The sequence below is a fragment of the Phacochoerus africanus genome, chromosome 9 (assembly GCF_016906955.1).
Source record: "Phacochoerus africanus isolate WHEZ1 chromosome 9, ROS_Pafr_v1, whole genome shotgun sequence".
Lineage (NCBI taxonomy): Eukaryota > Metazoa > Chordata > Mammalia > Artiodactyla > Suidae > Phacochoerus > Phacochoerus africanus.
In genome coordinates, this window is record NC_062552.1 from 75,606,211 (window position 1) to 75,629,295 (window position 23,085).

At 40.7% G+C, this 23,085-nt stretch overlaps 1 protein-coding gene across 5 annotated transcripts in view; it reads left to right on the top strand.

The window, feature by feature from the left end:
* STXBP6 (syntaxin binding protein 6) overlaps positions 1-23,085 on the top strand; it is a 251,503-nt gene that overhangs the window by 223,743 nt on the left and 4,675 nt on the right. For all 5 annotated transcript variants that reach the window (XM_047795255.1, XM_047795252.1, XM_047795253.1 and 2 more), the window contains one exon: positions 19,318-19,475. In XM_047795255.1, coding sequence (XP_047651211.1) covers positions 19,318-19,475 — 158 coding nt within the window. The remainder of the gene's footprint in view (positions 1-19,317; positions 19,476-23,085) is intronic.

The following is a 23,085-nucleotide window of genomic DNA, read 5'->3' on the forward strand; positions in this document are numbered from 1 at the left end:
TATTTCAACTCCTTGCTTTAGATTATTTGTATCAAGTTACATTTATTCAAAATAAACAAAGCATTCAATTACCTAAAAAGAGAATAGGGAAAAAAATTGCAATGCCATAGATTCCCTGTAACTTCTAATAATTACATCTGTATCAACCAACATGTGAATTAAAATATGCATGTTCTTGATGTCTTCTGGTTCACAAAAGGAAATGATTACTGCATTTTGTCAGACTAATGTCAATATGATGATATGTTAAAACATTCTGCTTGCAGCTGCAAGTTAGCCATATAAGGGAAAGCTTTAATTATAGCTTCATCCTGCAGTAAGTGCTTAATTAAACTCATGTAAGATTTTACTTGAAGCTAATTTTTTTCTGAAGATTTAAAGAATTAAGATAACTTTTCCTATTCATCCTCTTTCACTTGTTGACCATGATCCGTACCATACGTACTTCCATCTTAGTCTCTCCCTACAGAAGAATTAACATAAGGAAATTTTAGTCTGTCAATTAATGCTGTCTTGACTGGTTATTGATTTTTACTTCAGCATTGTGAGTTTTCACATGCCATTTGTCTTCAGTAATGTGAACCAGGTCTTGAGTGCAAAATAAATATTTTATACTTACAAAGTCCCTTTCTGTACTGAATTGAGTAGTACCAGTTTGCATGTTGGCAGTCATCTTATTAAAAACCACTCAAGGATTCCCATTGTGGCTCAGCAGTAACAAACCCAACTAGTATACATGAGGACTCAGGTTCAATCCCTGGCCTCACTCAGTGGGTTAGGGATTCGGCATTGCCATGAGCTGTGGTGTAAGCCACATGGCTTGGATCCCAAGTTGCTGTGGCTGAGGAGTAGGCCAGCAGCTGCAGCTCTGATTTGACCCCCCTAGCCTGGGAACTTTCATATGCCATGGGTGCGCCCTAAAAAAGAAGACCAAAAAAAAAATTCAAGTACCAAAGTTTCAGTACGATTTCAGGGGTTTCACTCACTAAAAGGTGAGACTATTGATCCTAGCTTTCTTGAGTGGCAGTGAAGAATGGAGTGACAGCAGCACCCCACTTCTCTCTGCTTCTGTTTCTAGTCCCCCTAATGGTCATGGTGACTGCAATATGTGCTCTCACTTGTACAGAACAGTATTTCTTACCTTGCTGCCATTTTTTCTTTTAGCTTCCCAAGAGTACATTTTTGAAGGCAAGTAGATACTAAGTATTTGCATCTACAATGCACAAGAGAAAATGATATTTTGAACATTGTTACTAAGAATAGCTACAGCTATAGATTCAAAGCAGGAAATGATATTTTGACAATATTTATATTAGTGTATTAATTATAAAGTCTGCTTTTATATTTCAAACCCACAAAAATTAGGTTAATGCCTATCTTTCAACAGCACCTACTTTTTTGTTCTTAGAGTATATTTTATCTTTTTTGTCATATGTGTGTGTGTGTGTATATATATATATATATATATATTTTTTTTTTTAGGGCTGCACCCACAGCATATGGAGGTTCCCAGCCTAGGGGTCGAATCAGAGCTGTAGCTGCTGGCCAACACCACAGCCACAGCAAGGCCAGGGATTGAATCCGCATCCTTATGGATACTAGTTGGGTTACCACTGAGCCACAATGGGAACTCCCTGTCCTTAGAGTATAGAAGTGAGAAAAAGAGAAGTTTCTAAAAAACAGTGTTTTTAATTAGTTAATGTTATGGACTACATGTTTATCCCCTCCCCCATAATTCGTACATTAAAACCCCAACCTCCAATGGGATGGTATTAGGAGGTGGGGCCATTGGGAGGCAATTAGGTCACGAGAGTGGAGCCCTCAGGATGAAACAGCACTGTTATTAGAAGGGAGCGTGCTTCCTCTCTGCACTATGTGAGGACAGAGCAAGAAGATGGCTATCTATAACCCAAGGAGAGAATCTTTGTTTAGTTAAATAAAACATTTTTAAGGAGGTCTTCTAAACCTGGGTCCTCTCCTCAGAATGTATTGAAAATGTGAACATCATCCCTTGTATTGGTCAGAACAACACTGCTACAGTCAGAAACATCCCTCAGAACCTCAGTGGCTTAACAAATAAGACATTATTTCTTATTCTGAGTCCTGTGAATTTAATTCTTATGAGGGCAACTTCTAAGTGGTGATTCAAGGATCCAGTCTTCTTGCATCTTGATCTACCATCTCAGCAAGTGCCTTCAGATTCCATGGGGGAAAGGAGAGCTCCAAGGCCACTGTGGACCTCTCATGACCTCAGCCCAGAAGTGACACTCTTGCTTCCACTTACAGCCAATCTAACTGCAGAGACTAAAAACATATACTTTCTATGTATCCAGGAAGAAAGAAAATGAAACACCTACCATTATTTCTACTAAATCCTCTGTGTGTATCGTGGAGAAGCACTTTTTGAGATTCTTAATTTACAATCAGGTAACTTGAACTGATCTTAGAGTAAGTTATCAGCCCAAAGACTCTGCTTTTTCCTTTAGAAATCCCTGATACACCATCTGCAAACAAGTCATCTTTAACAAGCTATTCTCCCTCACCCTGGGTGCTCCCTCTGTGCCTCTTTAAAAAAAATGTACTTTTTCATTTCTTTTACCATGATAGCTCAGGCCCTTGTCCTTTTTTTTTTTTTTCTGGAAGAAAGCAACATGTGAATGCCATGCTCATATCCTAAGTAGAGTGTATGTCATGGGGCCAGGAAAAATGAAAATCTACCCTTGGTACTTTTAAGATTTCATCTTAAGAAGCCTTGGAAACTCTTATGAACTAAATACTGACACTGGAATCAACCAGACTCGGAGTTCCTGTTGTGGCTCAGTTGTAACAAACCCAACTAGTATCCATGAGGATGTGGGTTCAATCCCAGGCCCCACTCAGTGGGTTAAGGATCTGGCTTGCTGTGAGCTGCAGCGGAGGTTGCAGATGCAGCATCGGATCTGGCTGGATGGCACAGGCCCTGAAGGTGCCTACAGCTTCAACTGGCCAATTAGCCTGGGAATTTGCATATGCTGCAGGTGCAGCCAAAAAAATCAACCAGACTTGAGTTTGATTCAAGATTCTATCACTCACTAACAGTATAATCTTAGATGAATTTCTGAGTTTCAGTAGTTTTAAGAGGAGCATGAGAGTATCTATCTGAAAGGGTAGCCGTTAAGGTTTATTTGTAGAGTAGTGGATATAAAGCATTTAGCACAATTCCCAGCACACAGCAGACTCTTAGCAAGTCACAGTCCCTAATAATAATAGAAATGAAAATGGGTTACATTTGCAACTTTCCTAACAGACTTCCAGGTCTACAGTTGCTTAAGCATTCTTGCCTTCAGTTTGTATCTTGTTAATATGAATTAAAAATATTTGTGTTTAAAATGATGCAGTATGGATTCTCTATGTAATTGAGAGTAATTTGATTCAGCTGATGGTAATTGTAGTGGATTTTAATGACCAGTTGGCAGGAGTTTTCAGAGTATTCTTCTTAGGAAGTAAAATGTGTCACAGGAATTCATTAGTAATTAAACAAAATACATTCAGACTGTAGAATAACTAATAAATAGTAATGAAACCCACTGGAATTTTATATCAGTTTCAAAATTAAGTCTGATACCAGAGAGTTGGTAAAAATCACCCCACAACCATCAGCCTGGACAGACATTGTACTTAACATGTTAGCACAGTTGCTCACTCATTGCCATCTTCCAATTTGTGAGGTGAGATCCCCAGTTTTGCATTTACCATATTAAAACAAGAAATTAAATGACTCTCAGGTTCACATGGGTGCCGGTACAGGACAGAGTCAGAAAGAGAAGCTGAAGTTCAGTAAACTGTCTTCTGAACTGTTGCCCTTTATGATAATGGCTAAAGTATAACTGACCCAAACTTTGAAATTTTCAGATGCCAATGTCATAAAAGGAAATAGGTGAAGGCTGCAGGTTGGCTTGATTCTCTTATGTCCTGAATAATAGGATTTAACTACAGCAATAATGCCCTAATCCAGTAGCAAAGTAACCCTTGTGGCTACAATAGAAGATTTTTGCTATATTCAGCATATTTCACCTGAAATTTAGCAGCAAGGTTATCTTCATCTACGAAAGTTCATCTGTCTCATTTCTTCTGTTCAAGATAAGAGGTTTCCCATGGTGCATTGTTTGATTCTTGTCACACTGCCAGATCTAGGGCTGAACTGTCAGGTAGAAGAGCTTTCAGTAATTGAAAGTTTTCTTCACAATTCTTCAGTCCTTTGGACCACATAAATTGACCATGTAATAAGATATCCCTGGTGGAATGTATGAATACACTTTTCCTTAGAGTGTATGGTTTTTCCTTTCGTTTTTATGATCATGAAACTAGAGTTGGGTAGTATCATATATTGAAATCACAAACTGGTATATGTGTTTTTATTCACTGGGGAGAAGTTCTCCAAAAGGTAAGGGTTACTCTTTCCAAATGGGAACCCCATGCGAATTGTCTTAAGGAAATCAATTGCCAGATTCTCAAGCTTCTTCTTGTGTTTTTCTTAAATATTTAAGACCATGAGTGAGCTGAAAACCTCACTGAGCTCCAAGCCAGAAAACATGGCTTCTAGTGTCAGCTCTGCTATAACCTAGGATGTGCTTTGAGCAAATCCTTTCACTTACTTCTCTGACCAGTTTTCTGAGGAATGAGATGATCCCTAAGTTGCCTTCCAAAGTAAAGCAAAGAGGTGTTAGCTTGTTTTACATGAAGAAGTCACGCTAAATTCCCAGAGACCTAATCACTTAATGGCAATAGGATTGAGACACATTTTTAATTAATTTGAGATAAACATCTCTAAGAAACAATTTGGATTGGACATACACTAAATACGGCATACAGATTTTCTTAAGTCAAAGGACACAGTAAATTCAATTTTGATGACAATAAAGGATAGTCAACCTCAGACTTTGCTTTCCTTTTATTGTTTAATCCAAGACCATGTACCTTCCTATGCCATGTTAATATATTAGGCTTGGTGAATTCCTTCTCCTTGGTGAGGTTTCTCTATCTTTCCCTCCTTTTGTATCCTTATTTTCTATTTGTAAAAACAAGTTTATTCCATATAGTAGTACCAGCCGCATAATGCACAGGATGTATGGTCTGGTACTCTCCTTGGCGCCAAATATGCAAATAGGTAGGAGACAGTCAAGAAAAATGTAGGAAGTTCACAGTCTAACTGGCTAAACAGACACTTAAACTGATAATTATAATATGTGTTAAACAGACTAATGGAGGCATGAATAAAGTGCTAGGGAAACTTGAAAGAGGGAACACAACTTGCTAATTTTGATGAAGTCAAATTTACTGTTTGGTTGCTTGTGCTTTTGGTGTCATATCTAAGAAATCATTGCCTAATCTCAGGTCATGAAGATGTGTGTCTGTTTTCTCTAAGTTTCATAGTTCAGCTGTTATGTTTAGGTCTTTGATCCGTTTTGAGTTAAATCTGTATATGGCATACGGTAAGGTCCAACTTCATTCTTTTGCATGTGGATATCCAGTTGAAGGCTGTTCTTTCCCCATTGAATTATCTAGGCACTACTGCAGTACCTCTTTGATGTACTGTCCTAACTTAGAGTCCACTATGCCAAATTCACTTTGTTTTTTCTCCTACCTGTCAGGCTGCTTCTTCTCAGTGTCTTTTGCGGGCACTTTTATCCTCACCTTACTCTAAATGTTAAAATTCTTAAAGGTATGGTTTAGGGACCCCTTCACTTCGCTCTCTAGTGTCACATCCTAGGTAAGCTTACCCATTCCCATTTTCTTTCCATGCTGATGACTTAAAATTTTGTCTCCATCCCAGACTTCTTTGCAGGACTTCATAAAATATTTTTATTGACTTCACTTGGATATTTCAAAGACAACTTAAGCATAACATTATCCAAAATGAAATACTTGATTCTCGTATCTGCTCATGCTCCAAGGAAATTTGTCTTTCCAACTGCTTTTTCTGTCTTGTAAATTATACCACTCTATACCCACCTGCTCAAGTAAGAAACCTGGGATTCACTCATTGTTCTTCTTTTTCTTTCACCTCCTATAGCAGTCCCTCAGGATATGTCTTAAATCTGCCCACTGCACTCATCTCCACTGACATCATTCCAGTACAGGCCACCGTTCTCTCTTACGGGAGTCACTGAAATAGGTCCCTAACTGTTCATTCCATTTTCTCTCTTGCTCCTGTTCCCAAACTATAGCCAGAGCAAGATTTTTAAAAATGACTTCAAACCAGGTTAGCCCTATTTTAAAACCCTGCAGTGGCTACTAGTTGTACTTAATATCCACTTCATTACCGTGGTCTATAAGCCCCTACATAATCTAACTCCTGCTTCTCGCTCTAGGTTTATCTCAAACCATGCTCCCCTTTTTATGAACACACCAGTCTTTTGGTTCATAAGACAGATAAGTTTTTACCCTTTCAAGCTTTTGCTCATGGATTTTGCCCCGGCTTGTTCTTTTTCACATCACAGCTTAAACATTAGCTCTTCAGACAGGTCTTTCACACTGATGCTAAGTCAGTCCTCCTTGCCTTGAATTCACTAATTACAGCATATTGTTTGTTAACTGCCTGGCAGTTTTGAAATTGTTTGTGTGTGTACACATATTATATATACACCTACACATATATTGTCTTAACCTATACATAATTCGCTTCTTGCTTCTAGACAAGCTCTTTGTCCACCTAAGGGTGAGGACAGTGTGTTGCAGGAGCTTGTCTATCTTACCTAGGACTGTGTTCCCAGCCTGCTGCTGTGTCTGTGGCAAATAAAAGATGACCAGAAAAACACTTCAATGAATAAACAAACTAGCAGGGAAATTTGGGAAAAGATGGGTTGACATCTGATGAGTGTAAATTACCAGGTGGCTAAGGAAAGAAAGGCCATGACAGGCTGACTAGTAACCAGAGTGTACAAAGGCTCAGAGGCAAGAGACAGATTACTGGTATATTTGAAGATGTTATAATAAAGGCCGATGGGATTTTGTGCATGGGGAGATACTTTATTTTCACTTTGTTTCCTGCTTAATTTATTAAATATTTCTACTAAACAAAACTTGGAAATCAAATTTTCTTAAGCTTTTAAACATTGTTTCTCACAATTTAGTAGGACCAATAATTTTTAATACTTTATATACTCTAAACTGGTAAAAATAACAATTATAATACTTAAAAGAGCATTATATTTAAGCCTGTTATGAACTAGCAATACCATGAGTTTAATATATGTTTTCATTAGTTCCATACTTCTTCATAGATCTTCCAAATGTAACTGAAATGCTTCTTTTCATGCTTCCTGAGTCTAGAGGAATTAGGTTGCCAAACAATTGGGCTTTGGGGGGAGCACAGCCTGATTTCTCCCTAAGTGACTCAAACATGAGTCCCTAGATATCTCACTGGGTCCCTTTTTATATTTGAACTTTATGTTTCACATCCACAGCACTGTTAAGCCCATGGTTTTTACCTGAGTACATCTGGAGGGTGATGGATTTTCTCCCCGATCAGTGTATTCGTTGCTTTGCTTGGCTGGCATTACATAATCCTCCACCACATCATTATTATACATTGTTCTGGCTTGTTAGCATTACTGGAAACATACAGATGCCTTATTATTATCTTACCATAATTTTTCAAGTTATCCAGCAGTTTCTTCTCCTAGCAGATGTGATCTAGTCTGTACAGATAACCAAATTTCTAAAGAGGAGAATGTATTGACCACTGACACTCATCAGTCCTTTCTGGAACGGTTTCCATAGTTCCAGAACTATGGAACTCATAGTTTCCTGTATTTACCCACTGTTTCTGGCACAGACAGAAATGATACTTTTATACATAGATATATATGTAGAAGAAACAAAATATTCAGGTATTTTAATAATCCTCACTAAAAATCAATAAAGCAAATTAAGTATCCAATTATATAATCTTGTTTTGGATTTCAACTTCATTTTTGTACATTTTATATTAACTTAACATTGAAAAGCTACGCAAAATCATTATAATTATTATCCTCTTCATTGTCATAACTTTTACTGCGACTGATGTTCTATCATCACAATTGATTATCACACCCAGTCTAGTTGGACCTGCTTAAACCAGCTTCTCTTCCCTTTTGGCATTACCTCTACCATCTTTGAAGGTAACCTTGTTGTCTGACAATAAGATATTTCAGGCCTATCTGAGTTTTCCTTGCCCCTAGGCATGAAATCTGCTACTTTCCAAAGAACTCTGCTTTCTTCTAGCAGAAAATAGCATTAGCCACCAAACTCTTAATTGCCAGGATTGCATTTATGTACCAGTGTTGGAAAAAAAAAAAAAAGTGCTGTGCTACTATCAGTGTTTGGACACCCTTTGGGACAGAGCTGGACACAGTGTTCCTTGTTATTTACATTGATCTTTTCCAAATTCATTTATTATATACTCCACCTATAATAAGAAACTGATAAAACTTGATTTTCTAAAATCTGTCAAGAAAAAATGGGGCAGTAGATAGAGACTGGTGTGTGTTGGGGGTGGCAGGTGATCAGGAAGGACAGCTTTAGATGACTGTAGTGTATTGTGAGCGGGTCAACAAAGGCCTGAGACAAGGAAGGAGCACCATCAGGTCAGCAGAATGGAATGTGTCAGGAAAAGCACCCAGGCCTCTGTGGTGCACCCAGCATGACCTGATGAGGACTAGAAATAGAGTGTTGGGCTGGGTGCAGGGCCGTTGTAAGATAAATACCCTTTTATTCATGAACACTTGGATATGGGTATGGCGGAGAGTTAAGAGTTCAAGGTGAACTGAGTATAGGATTCTGAGTGGACAGGCGGGCCATTAACTAACATAGTGAATTCATGAGGAGGAGGAGGTCAGATGCAGGGTGAGGAGGGAAAAAATGGGCTGATATTATGATAAAATTTGAGAAGCAGACAAGTACAGATTGTGTCTGGCCCATGTTTATTCTACGATGACTGTGATGAATGAATCAGATATTACTAATACCACAGTGTATATTCAGTTCATATGGTACTATATATATATATATATATATATATATATATATATATATATATAGTGTGTGTGTGTATATGTGTGTGTGTATATATATATGCATATACTACTATATATGCTAAGTATAATTTTACTTCTCAAAACAAACTGTGGAAAAGAGGTACTGTCTTTATTGCCATCGTGCTCGTGAGAAAACACAGGCTCACAGAGAGTAAGTAACTGACCTGAGGTCATAGTGCTAGCATGTGGCAGTAAGTCAGTCCACGTGTGGTCCAGTGGCTAAATGGAAGAAACTTAAAATAGGCAGTAGAGTTGACAGGTCATTGGAGGGTTTGAGAGACAAGAGTTAGGAGAGTGTGGTGGAAGCCATTTCACTCCAAGTTCAACGTGCCTGGGAGTAGGAGAGATCATGGTGGCAGCAGATGCTTCCTTCAAGAATGTTCACGGTAAGAGTAGGGAAGGAAAGAGCTAAAGTGGAAAGCTTATCAGAAAGACTCTTTAGTGACAGATAACTGAAGTTTCTCTCTTGAGCAATGGCTAAAGTTGAGTGTCACACACTATTATAATGTCCATACTATTCTAAGTGCCCCACTTGTACAACCTCATTTATTCTTCACATCAATCTCATGAGGTCGGTCCTAGCCCAACCGCCATAGCAGGTGAGGAAACAGACTGAAGCTCAGAGGATGAGGTGTTTGTTCAAGGCCACAGAGCTACCAAGTACCAGGCTACAAATGTTGAACAGAACTTGTTTTAACCAGTAGCACTGTAGAGTTTTCAAACTGCATCTATCAGGACTTGAAATTATGTTATTAAAGTATAAGGCACTGCTTCCACCTTTAATAAAAGCAGAGAGCTGCAGATCATAGCTGGTTTGTTTCTATACACACCAAAGACAAAGAACAAAATCAATTTTATCAAATTTAGAGCCACTGTAGGTTGTTAAGCCCAGAACAAGCATTCCCTCTTTCTTGTGGCTGTTGTTTTTTGGCTGCATCCACACAGCATGTGGAAGTTCCCTGGCCAAGGTTCCAACCTGCCCCACAGCAGCGACCCAAGCTGCTGCAATGACACCACCAGATCCTTAACCCACTGTGCCACAAGGGAAGAACTCAGGATTTCCCCTTTGAATTGCCTTTCAGCCACCTTTCAGAGAGCCTGATATTCTCTGAAAAAAGAGGAACCAAAAGAAGTTGAATTCCCTCTCCTGATGCCCTATAACCCTTGGAAGAACATGTTTGTTCATAAGGCCCAAGTGTAAATGAATACTAAAAGGACTAGTGGATTTCCCTACACATCCTGAATTTATTTATTTTTAAGGCTGCACCCACAGCTTACGGAGGTTCCCAGGCTAGGGGTCCAATCGGAGCTACAGCTGCCGGCCTACACCTCAGCCACAGCAACATGGGATCCAAGCCGTGTCTGCAACCTACACAACAGCTCACAGCAATACTGGATCCTTAACCCACCGAGCAAGGCCAGGGATTGAACCCACAACCTCGTGGTTTCTAGTCAGATTTGTTTTCATTGCACCACAATGGGAACTTCCCATATCCTGAGTTTAAATGTTTAAAAGACATGAATAAAATCCTAAATGCTTGACCCTTGCCATTGAAAATACTGGGATAGTGAACTGGGAGTTCACTATCATGTTCTTCCAAGGAGTATGGACCCATAACTTGTATAGCATAGGAGGAGCCACAGGGCTTTCTCCTGAGTCCTTGGCTTTGGGGAATGCCTGTGATTAGGGAATAGGCTGAGGTTCCACTAAATTACTTTAACATCAGCAGCAGAAGAGAACTGCCTGATAGAATGGTCCGTTTTCTTCTTTTGGTAATGCCAGCAATAGATAACTCCAAGGTCTCCTTCAAGTAGACCTCTGAGTTTATGGGTTTACAAAGTATTCCTGAATGCTGAGTCCATTTTTCTTTGTCATCCAGCTGCAGGCAACAAACAAATTTCATGGTCCCTGAAATTAGCCACCAACTTAAGACAAAAGATAATTCTGGAACTGCCACTCAGCATGCTATATCTGTTCTGCTGCCTCTATAAAGCAAGCCTTTTTAATGTAATTACATGACTTGTCTGTCTATTGCCAAATTGATGAGGACAGCCTGAATTTATTTATTTTTCCTCTTTTAACTCAGGAGTCAGGATAGTTTATTGTAGCATTTCCCAAAATGGATTCTGCAGAAATCTACCCCTTACTAAGATAATCTGTGCAAAAGGACCCGGTGAGTAAATACATTTGCTAGCAAATCTTTCCTACCCCTACCCATACCTCTATTTGATTAACAATTTACATCAGCATATTAAATGTTTCCCAAAGTTCTGCAATAAAGGATTAGACTGGCATTTTATAAAGCCATTTACCAAAGCACTGAGTTTTCTGTGTGGCACTTTTTAAACCACAGAACCACCATGGGAAATGCTAACATAGTCATTCATAGCTTTGAGGTCAACTCTCAGGTTCTATGTATTCCACTTTTTTAGATTCCATATATAAGTGAGATCACACAGGGTTTTTGTTTTTTTTTTCTGTGTCTTGCTACCACAGGCAGGAAGGTGAGGGAAATGGGAAGGTGTTGGTCCAAAGGTATAAAGTTGAAGTCATACAGAACGAATAAGTCTAGAGATCTAAAGTAATGCATAGCACGATGCCTACACTACAATACTGGAAGTTTGCTGAAAGAGGAATTTCAGGTGCTCTCAACACACAAAAAAAAGGAAAAAGTGATAACTATGTGAGGAGATGGCTATGCTAACTTGACTGTAGTTATTTCACATTGTACACCTTAAATATACATGATTCTTATTTTTAAGTGATTTTTTATTAAAGTATAATTGACTTATAGTACACAGAGACCCATTCATACATACATACACATTCTTTTTCTCATACTATCTTCATTATTTTAAAAAAAATAGTTTTGGGGAAGTTCCCTTCGTGGCTCAGTGATTAACGAATCCAACTAGCACCCATGAGGACGTGGGTTCGATCCCTGGCCTCACTCAGTGGGTTGAGGATCTGGCATTTCTATGAGCTGTGGTGTAGGTCACAGACGTGGCTCAGATCCTGCATTGCTGTGGCTGTGGTGTAGGCCGGCAGCTACAGCTCCAATTTGACCCCTAGCCTGGGAACCTTCAATATGCCACGGGTGAGGCTCTAAAAAGCAAAAAAAAAAAAAAAAAAAAAAAAAAGAAAGAAAAGAAATGAGCTTCAGGGTCAAGATCTGGGTGACCTTAGGCAAGCTCTCTCCAATCCCTGAGCACATTCCTTTCCTTAATTGTAAAATAGGGTAAAAATACATTCCTTTGAAGAATTTGACAGTTGACAGTTTACCATAGCACCTGCACATAGTCACCATTCAGTGAACTGTAGATGTTTCTGTGAGTGTCTGGCTGAGGTTCACACTGCATCTGTGCCCAGCATGGGCTAACAACTCCTCCTTTTGCAAAGGCTTGATGTAACACAACCTAAATTTGTAACAGGATTTATCTGATTAGTCACTACCACAAAAGGACCAATGAAATTTAACCTTTTCGAAGAATCTCCCATCTTAAAAGGGGATCCTAGAGGCTGTCCAACATTGAGATGCAACTGTGTGATTGATATTGATTAGTCAATGTAATGGGAAAGAACTTGGTAATTTACTTAAGCTCTCAGATAATTAATGGAGTCTGTGAACTTGTTTCACCAGGTAGGCCTTTGCATTTAATCACTGTTTGTAAAGGTGATATCATCATTTTTAAATGACCACACATTTATAAAATGCTTAATGCAAGTCACAGTCCTAAGCAGAACCTCCTCAGAAGCATTACCATGTAATTGAATTACCACCAGTGGGGGTGGAAGTGCGTGCTCATCTCAGGAAGCAAAATGCATGTAAGTGGTTCAGAGCCCCTTTAGGACAGAAAAGGGACCCTCTGGTCACAGAACCAAGTTTCCATGTGACTTTTCTTTTGCTAATATGGCTTCTAGTGGTAGAGATGCTGAGTGGTAAAGATTGGAAGTTTAGAAAAAGGAAAGAAAAAACATCTTGGGTGAATCCCATAGATTTTTTCCAGTAAAATTAATCTGAATGTTACTAACACTGGACCAGACTCAAGTGACCCTTACGTCTACTCATGAAAATTGTTTTGCTAAAGAAAAAAAGAAAAAAATGAATACTATAGACAAGATTAGAACAGGAATTTAATCTACTCAAGGAATAAATTATTGAACACTTTGGGTATATGATATGAGAGTTACTAATGGTCCTGACCTATTAACAGGTTTCATATGAGCGATCTCCCTGCCAATTTTGTTGAGTTTTTTGTATTAAAACTCAAATCTGTTTTATTTTTTTCACCATAATTGGTTTTCCTTTAAGTTAGTTTGGATAAATGGGGCTTTATTGTACAGTTATTCCTAAATGGTTACATTGATTATACGATACAAGTAATCCACACAAAACTATCACCAGATTTCAGTTTTAAAACAGTATCCGGAGATGACCAGGTTTATTCAATTCTGAGTATAGACTGATGTAAGTTTATTCAACCATTTATTTTTTAGATGATTTTCCTAAAATCCTAAACTGGATGAGTATTTCGCATTTCAAATATCTATATATGTATTTGATGTAGGAAATAGCTGATGAAAAATCTAAATTGCCTCTTTACTAGTTACAGCATTAAGAATTTTTATTATCAGATATAACCTGAAGTTTAGGATAATATAAGGAAATTAGCTTTATAGTTATTGGTATGGTTTGTGTGCTTTTAAAAAATCTTTCCTCCTCTTCTTTCTCTTCTCGCCTTACTTTTTTTTTTTGGTCTTTTTTTTTGTTGTTGTTGTTGTTGTTGTTGCTATTTCTTGGGCCGCTCCCACGGCATATGGAGGTTCCCAGGCTAGGGGTTGAATCGGAGCTGTAGCCACCGGCCTATGCCAGAGCCACAGCAACGCGGGATCCGAGCCGCGTCTGCAACCTACACCACAGCTCACGGCAACGCCGTGATCGTTAACCCACTGAGCAAGGGCAGGGACCAAACCCGCAACCTCATGGTTCCTAGTCGGATTCGTTAACCACTGCGCCACAACGGGAACTCCTCTCCTTACTTTTTAATATAACCTTATTTTTCTCTCTCATTTTTCCTATACATTTAAATGTCCTTTGTTTTTCCAAACAATGATTGAAAACAATGTATAGCTCTATCTCAAATTGCTCTCAGGAAGGTCTTCTCAATCTCTTAACATGAAAGATGCTAGCACACTATTTTTTAAAAGCACATACTAAGTGGAACTGATGCAAATTCAACATCAATGAAGTAAGATTTGTCTCTGATCTATTCTCAAAGATCTATTCTCAAACCTATTCTAATTCAAAAGGTAGCTGACTTTATTTGCAGTGGTTGACAGCCTCTTCTCAGACTGCTTGAATAAATTTGGGTACTAATATGCTTCCTGCCTATTTAGAGAGAATTACTGTTCTCTCTGCTTCAGGAGACTGTTTTATTTCCATATTTAACTTAGCACAATATGATGCACCCCAACTTTTGAGTTAGGCATCTTACTTTACAAAACATGCCTTGGTTCAATGAGGATGTGTTCAACTCTCTCTGAGCAGCATATTGAGCTGCACACAGCAAGTATGCAAAGATCTGAGTGTCTCCCGGGAGCTTCAAGACACTTAGCCCCAAGACAGAAGAAAGGGAGACATGCCAAGGAGCTGAGTGGGTCTGTGCAATTTTCCCAGAACTCCCCAGAACACATACGGTCTTAGGGAGGGGCAGGGACAAATGTCCACTGAGCAGCTGCAGGCATTTTGTATATATTGTCATCTTCATTTCCACAACAGCCACATGAGGCAAATGTTACAGATGAGGAAACTGACAGTCAGAAAAGTTAAAATACATCCTTCCTCAAAGTCATTCTGCCAGTTTGTCCACATAACAGTGACTGGCACATAGCATGCACTCAAAAGAACAGTCTGGAAACACTGAATGAGACTTCCAAGGAAGCAATTTTCAGCATGCACCAACAGCCTCCAAAAAGTGTGTGTCCTTTGAACTAGCAGTTTAATCTCTAGGAAATATCAGAAATGCAGACAAAGATCGTATGTGCATATAAATGCAAGACAGTAACTGCAGCCTCATTTTAAAAAGTAAAACTTTCCTAATAAGTTGTGATACTGAACATCTTTTCATGTGCCTCTTGACCACTGAGCCATGACGGGAACTCCTGAATTTTAGAATTTTTGTTCTATTTCTGTGAAAAACATCATTGGGATTTTGATAAGGATTGCATTTAACCTATAAATTCCCTTCGGTAGTATGGCCATTTTACCAATGTTAATTCCTCCAATCCATGAGTATGGAATATCCTTCTATGTCTTTCTGTCTTTTTCAGTTTCTTTCAGCAGTGTCTTACAGTTTTCAATGTATAGATCTTTTACCTCCTTTCTTAAATTTATTCCTAGGTATTTTATTCTTTTTGTTTCAATGTTAAATAGAATTGTTTTCTTATTCCTCTAGCTATTAGGGAAATTAAATTAAAACCACAATGAGATGGTACCCTCATGCCCCATTAGAATGGTTATTTTGTAAAAGACAAGAAGTAAATGTTAGGATGTAGAGTAAAGGAAAGCCTCATGCACTCTTATTGGGAATGTAATCTGGTGTAGTCACTGTGGAAAACAATATGGAGATTCCTCAAAAAATTAAGAATAAAACTATGATATGATCTAGCTATTTTATTTCTGGGTAGTCATCTAAAGAATATGAAAACACTTAATTTGAAAAGATATATGCAGCCCTGTGTTCACTGCAGCATTATCTATAAAAGCCAAGATACAAAAACAACCTAAGAGCCTACCAGTAGATGAATGGACAAAGAAGATAGGGTGGGGGGGGCACTGAAACACATAGGAGTAAATGGGACGGTGAAGATGAGAAGCAGAGTTTGAGTAGAAGTAGCAGCAAGCACAAAAGCACACAGGTAAAAGAAACATGACACACATCTGTGAAATTTAGGTAATCTGGCAAGGTATGGGACTAGGGAATGCTAAATAGGAGGAAAAACTTTTGGTATTCTGAGATTGAGCTGAGAGAGAAAGGCATGGCAAAAGTCTCAATTTTATCTTTGAGTCAGTGAGCAGAAGGTAATGGATTTGCGTTTTTTAAAGTTTACTATGGAAATGTGTGGAAGATGGACCAGGAAAGGTATGAAGATACCCAGTGACAAAAGGCTATTTCAGTAACTCTGAAGGCGAGAGGGACTTAAATCAATATAGAGATAATGAGGATGGCAAAGAAGGAAAAGAGTAGCGAGCAGGATAGAGGGTGACCTATAGTTTTTTGGGGTAAAAAGTGAGAGAGATATCTAGACTGGGCTCCCAGATTTCTGAATTTAGAAGCAAGGTGGGCAGATAGTGGGGTTCTGACTGAACAGGGGACCCCAAAGGGAAAGCAAGGTGTGAAGGGAAAACAAGTGTGTGATAATGGGATCAGATGTAGACATACTGAATTCAGGAAGACTTGGGTTACTCACCTGGAGTTATCCAGCAAGAAAACACGGGTGTGGAGCCTCAGTGGCATAGCCTAGAAAAAGACAAAAATTTGATCATTGAAGCCATGAGCTAAGTAAAATTGTTCCAGGGAGAGTCTGAAAAATGAGAAAGAAAAAAGGGCCAAGGATAGAACCCTGGAGTTACAGCATTTGCAAGATCTCAGAGAGAAGACAGTAAGCAGGTAGGAGACCCAAGTCTAAAGGAGGAAGATTTAAGATTTAGGGAATGGTCAACAGAGCTGGGAAGTTATTGCATCTACAGGTGAAGAAATGAGGTAGAAAAGTTGCCTGTGACTGTATCTGATCAGTCACCCAAGAAAAAACTATATAGAAAACTGTATAGATAGTTTTTACAAAGTTGAGGAGAATGGAATTGACCTGAAGCTTGATAAAGGAGATGGATACTTCACTGACCCTGAAATACAGGTAGAATTGAAACCAGGAGAGGACATTTCAAGTGAGGCAATGAAATTTGTTCAAATCCATCCTCGTGCCTGAAAATAAATGAAGATAGATTTTTTTTTTTAATTGATAGTGGTCAGCGGTGTCATCGCTCAATAATGAAGACAGCATTTGGTTCCCTTTTGTAGTTACAACTCTTTTAGTTCTTCTTCACTCATAACAACCATTGGCTAAACAGTATCATATAAAACTGGGTGCCGTGCTGATCTGACATCTTGTGCAAGATTAACTTTAAGTCATGACAGGAAAGCAGTATGGCTCATGCAAAGCAGATTCATTCTAGAAACACAAATGTGTCTAACTTTGAGGGCATCGTGAGGGTCAGTTCTGATGGGGGGAAAAAACAATCCTGGCTATATACTGGTAGTTAGTTCTAAAATCCCCCTGGTTTGATGCAGATACTCCTGGCTATGGAGTTTCAAATGCCCTACCCCCTCTTTTCTCTAACCTCTGGTGGCTAAGCTGTGGGTAGTATGTCTAAGGAGCTGGAGGAATAGGATATTTTCTTGTGCCCCCCCACCCCCACCCCTGCCCTGTACCTTCAGTCCTTTCACCATCTTCCCATTCCTTCCCTTTGGCCTGTTCCTTCTTGGGAGCACCTGACTTGAATGCAGCTTAGGCAATAACTCTTTATTTACCAAGAGGAATACCTTGAGGACAGAAACAGTCAGGTGTTACCTTGGGAAATAACTTGTCAAGCCCTGTTCATGCTAGTCTGCTCACAATTCTGTCACAGTGATTACTTTCCATGACCAACACCACACCTGCAAAGAGGAAGGTACAGAATAAGGAAAAAGCTAGCTCTGGTTTCCCAATGCCATGTCACTTTTGTAGTGACATGATCTTATGAAGCCACTGAACCTCAACTAGTCTCAGTCTTCTCAGTAGAATTTTTGTGACAATCAAATGAGGTACTATTTGTAAAGATGCTTTATGACTACAAAATGTTATTCAAATGTTAGGCAATGGTGCGAGGTTATTATCATAGCCATACTGTGAAAGCAGAGGAACCCAGATTTGTTCTAAATACCTAAATCTTCCATTCCAACACTTGCATTCAACAAGGTTTCTACAGAGCCACATTTCTGTCCGTATTCATCTGTGCTGACTTACCTTGGCTCCTGTAGTGCTTGATGCAACTAAGCAATAGTAAGTTAAGCCCATCTGCCTCCTCTTAGTGCATAGGGAAGCCCATAAAATCCATTCCTAAAGATGAAAAATGGAAAACAATTTATAAAGTGCTTCCTCTCAGCTAGGTACTTTCTTTGCCTGAGATTCTGTTCTATAAACCACAGACTGTTCCCACAGAGGAGAAATCAGGAAGCCTTTGCAGCTGAGACCAGTGGAAATTACAGTTCTATTAAAAGCTGTCTGTGGCTAGATGGATCCATCCCAGGTACAAAGTTAAATGATGTAATAAGCTTATCCAAAGACATAAAGCTATTGCATAAAATGCCATTTAAATACCTTCCACTCAATGTTAACAAAATACAGCTATAAATTTCCTCTGATTGTAATTTTGCAAGTTGCTAGGTCTCAGTGGGTTATGCCTCTGCCAGTTCTTCACTGTTGAATTTTCTTTTCCAGTTCTAGTAAATGGGATGTCAGGGATGCAAAACTATTTGAAATGTGATGCTTTTCAACTTTCTCAGTATAATCACTCATGAATCTGGGAGTGCTAAGTTTCTTCTAGGATGGGTTTCCATCTTCCACCTCCTGGCTAAGTGCAGGGCTGAGGCCCCATGTTTCATAACTAGAAATCAAAGGCAAAAAGGCCCAACCAACTAGGCCATGGCTTGGGATTCAAAGTTGGGAAAAATGTATCTCCTCTCAACTTTGAGACTGAGCCACAACTTCTTACATGGAGCCCTATCTTTAGGGAAGAGTTGCAAGAAATACAGAGCATCACATCTGGAGAAGTTCTGTGCCCCTACTCTTCCAGGGGTTATTCACCTAAACCCTAGGTTAAGAGGAAATGATCATAAAATCCAAGTATATCTCACTGAACTTGCACATTTCCATCTACCTTTGCAAATCCAAATGCACCCCGCCCTCCTGAGCCTCACCAAAGACTCGTGGTGGGGGCGGGGCAGGGAGCCTTCAACACATCCCCAGGTCCTGCCAGCAGGTATCCTTCCTACAAATGCGTCAGTCAGACCAGGTCAGAAGAAAAGTTGACTCGTTTCCCAGACACTCAAAGCCGTTCCAGAGTGTGACCTGCCTTGCTTGTTCAGGGTACTCACCCCTGCAGGGGGCTGTCACTGCAGTTCAGCGGAACTAGCTAATGCTCTTGCTGTCCTCCTTCAGGAAACAGCATCCTCCATTCAGCAGCTGATAGCGTGACCAGCGCAGTACAGAAAGCGAGCCAGGCCTTGAACGAGCGCGGGGAGCGGTTGGGCCGTGCAGAGGAGAAGACAGAAGACATGAAGAACAGCGCCCAGCAGTTTGCAGAAACTGCACACAAGGTAGGTCCCATAGCACGGCTGAGGGCTTAGCTCTTGGTTGTCAGGGAGCTCCGGTGCCCAACACTACTTTATTTCAGTGTGTTTCCCATGACAGGAAATACAAAATAAAGGCTGTGTGTGTGTGTGGCCCCTGTATACACTTTCCTTCTGCTTAGTGAGCACCAGAGTCATGAAAGGATTCTTCTTGGACCTGTTTCTCTGATTATCTCCTTTCTGACGTCTTCATCTCTGCCTTTGACCCCGTATCTTTGGGATACAGACCATTTTTAGTTCCTGCCCAGTATTTTGAGGCTCAAGTTTCAGAGAACAGGATGGAGGGTGAGGGGTCTAAAAATAGCCCTCCTCCTTGGCCAGTGCTTAAAGGAGGGCTGTGGGCTGTTTGTGCTTACTTTTCCATGCTGTCCCCTTCTGGTCCTGAGCCTAGCATCCTGTGTTATCCCTTTATCATATGAAAAGCAAACTCCAGTCCCAGGGTACTTCTGGGCTAGTTTCCCCTTTGGATGGGCCTTGGATCTCTAAGGCTGCCTTGACACACGGCGATGCCTGCAGGATTCCCATGTGCCTCTGGGTCCAGAGAATGGTGTTTGCCACACACTCCAGGTGCACACACACACATTCACACACTCACTGAAAAAGTGCCTTTCAGAAAGGGAAGGGGGAGTTTTTATTGGCAGCCAGCTATCTAAGGCAGTCACAAACCAAAGGAAAAGAGAGGCCTTGTCGGTCAGGTGATAAAGAGGATTTATTACTGTTCTTGTGCTTCAGATCAAAAAGCATTTCTTTTCTGGCTAGTGATTCAAATTTAGGTTTCCAGAAACAACTTCTGATAATTGTTGGCCGTGAGACTCATGATCTGGCCTTTCAAGATATGCTTTTTAGGTGACCTTTGGGGAAGAAATTAATTTGCTTCAACAGAAAACTCTGCTTCTGCTGAGGAAACAAGAATGGACAACTTGAAAAGTAATGGGAAAAATCTCCCCAGCTGAGCTGGGCTGGCCTCTGTCTGAGGCTCAAGCCCAGGCCCAACTGTAGATCCAGATCTGAGTAGACACATCTTGCCTTCCCTTCCTGCCTCCCCTTTGAAGAAACCCTGTCTTGTTTTGTCATCAGCCCCCTATCGTGGCAGTGTTTTACTGAACTGCTGCCTTGGGGGCCCATTTGGAATTCAGACCTAGCTAAGAATGCAGGCAGTCCTGCTGGGGGCCAGAGCCTCGCTTGCAGCAGTTGCTTCAGAGGGAGTGAGCTCAGGATTACAATTTCCCTTATCCTTTCCGCAGCCTTCGTGATATAGAAACTGATGGAGTGAAGATGCTAGAATTCCCACCCAGCTTCATTTACAGCAACAGCAACTGTAGTGATTCAAAGGGGGATGGGCAGTGGAAGTCTGGGGAAACATTTCAAGTGTTGATTTGGAGAAAAGAAGGCTAAAGGGGATTAATTTTTTAATTGTCTTCAAGTCTGGGGAGGGCGATAATGCAGGCAGTTCCCTTTCGTGTCTTGTCATACAGAACACTCAACATGTGTTGAGTGTCTGATAACATTCTTCTAAAACAAGAGTTTAGGTTAATGATTAAATCATGAATCGGGTTACCAAGGAAGTCTGTGAAATCACTCTTCCTAATGAGTAGACAATACCTGGAGGTCATCCATGTCAGTGTCTACCTCAGAGGAGGTCATACAAACACTGGGTTGGATAACCTAACCAGATGGCCAGAATTCTTGGCCCTGGTCACCCTGTTTCCCTGATACTGTAGGCAAGTTTGCTAGGGAGTTGGGAAGGCAGTATGGTTTGGGAGTTAACATCTGGTGTCTGACTTACCACCTCAGTGACCTTAGACAAGGGCTCGATGTCTCTAAGCCTCAGTTTCCTTATCAGGAAAATAGGGCTAATAGTACCTTTCTTCTAGGGTATTGAGAGAACTGAATGCATTCAAACCTATAAATCGGTTATCACAATGCCTGGTACATATCTCACTATGAGTTGTAACTATTTCCATAAAAGTGGTATCTGCTGAGCCTTCCCTAATCCATTACACGATGAGCTCTGTAGGAGGGTGGAGAAATGTGACCAAGGATCCTAGCACAGAGATGGGGAGGGACTGACAGTGAAGATTTTGTGCTCTCCCATGTGGGGTGGGAGGGCCTCCTGCTGAATGCTGACACTTTGTAAGCACAGAGCAGCCCTTGAAAACAGGACTTGTCAGAGCAGAAACGGATTAGGTCCCCAAAGGCACAGGGGCCTCTGGCTTTGACCCCTGGGAGGAGTGGTGGCAGCCAGGCACCTATTTCAGCAGAGATGGAAAAGGTAGGGCAGTCTCTCCTTACTTTGATTTCCTCTCCTGTGGGTGTTGGAAGGGTGGGGGGAGGGGCTGCTGGTGTCTGTTAGTGTGTTTGCGGGAGTGTGAGAGAGACACTATTATAACCAGATTTGCCGTTTTCTAAAACTGGGGTGTGTGTTTATGAATCACCAGCACTGGCAGTATTCCTAATGAGGAGGCTGACCTCTTTAGATAAGGTGTGGCTATTTTCCCAGGGACTAGGACTCCTGATTTGTCCCACTGGTAAAGGCTGACCAGCAAGATGTCCACTGGCTGAGCCCCCGCCAGGCCTGCTGGTGAGGAAAGGAGAGAGTTTAGAGATGGACCCAGGCCTTCCTCCCCCGCAGTCGTGGCTGGGCTGACTCAGTAAGAGTGGGCTGTGTTTAGAAGCTGAGACACAGTGCACATGTTAGAGCCCTGACAGTTCAGGGTGACAGTTCCTCTGGGCTTCCTGGTTGAACAAGGGAACGCAGCCTCAGCTGGAGAGTAGGGTATACCTTCTAGATTGCAACAGAAGAGGATCTCTGGCTCTCTCGCTTTTCCCAGGACTCCTGCAGTGACCCAGGTACATTAGTGAGTGGATCACCTTTGTAGGACCCTGCCATCAAGATATGGAGTACTTGTCTCCTACAGAGCCAATAGAAATGCTTCAGCCTCCCCTCTCCCCCAGTTCCGTTCATCATGGCTTGGGGAAGCGTGGTTCCTTCCTGAGCTGTGAACTTGGCACAGTCTCAGACCTCAGCAAAGTCCAGCTCAGCCAGAGCAGGCCTGCTTACTCTCCTTTGCTTCAAAAAGCACAACACTGCAGTGTGTACAGTGCTTTGACGCCCACCTCAGCTGGTGACTCAGCAAGGAGCAAGGGATACCCATACCTAAGCATCCTCAAATGACATTTCCCACAGAAGAGAACAGTGATCTGCCCTGTTTTTCACAAGCCCGAATTTGTTGGGGAGAGAGTGGTAAGTGGCATTTCCCTTACTGGCAGGGAATGGCTGTCTCTGTCCCTACTACCATCATCTGCTCCCCGTGGGTCTCTGAGCAAGGAGGGACACCTCAAGAGTCAAGGCCTCTTAAAGAATAACCTCAGTATGAGTAATAATTTTTTCTGTTGTTGTTTAGATGGAGTTATATTTACATAACTCTGAAAGCTTTTTAAGAGATATTAACGAAATAGAGCAGAAAGAAAATCTACTTCTCTTCTGTAGAAGTGCTGACATTTAATCCATTAGCATTTGAGTTGGAGATGATATTTACAGACATGAGGAAACTGAGGCACAGAGCAGCTGTGACTG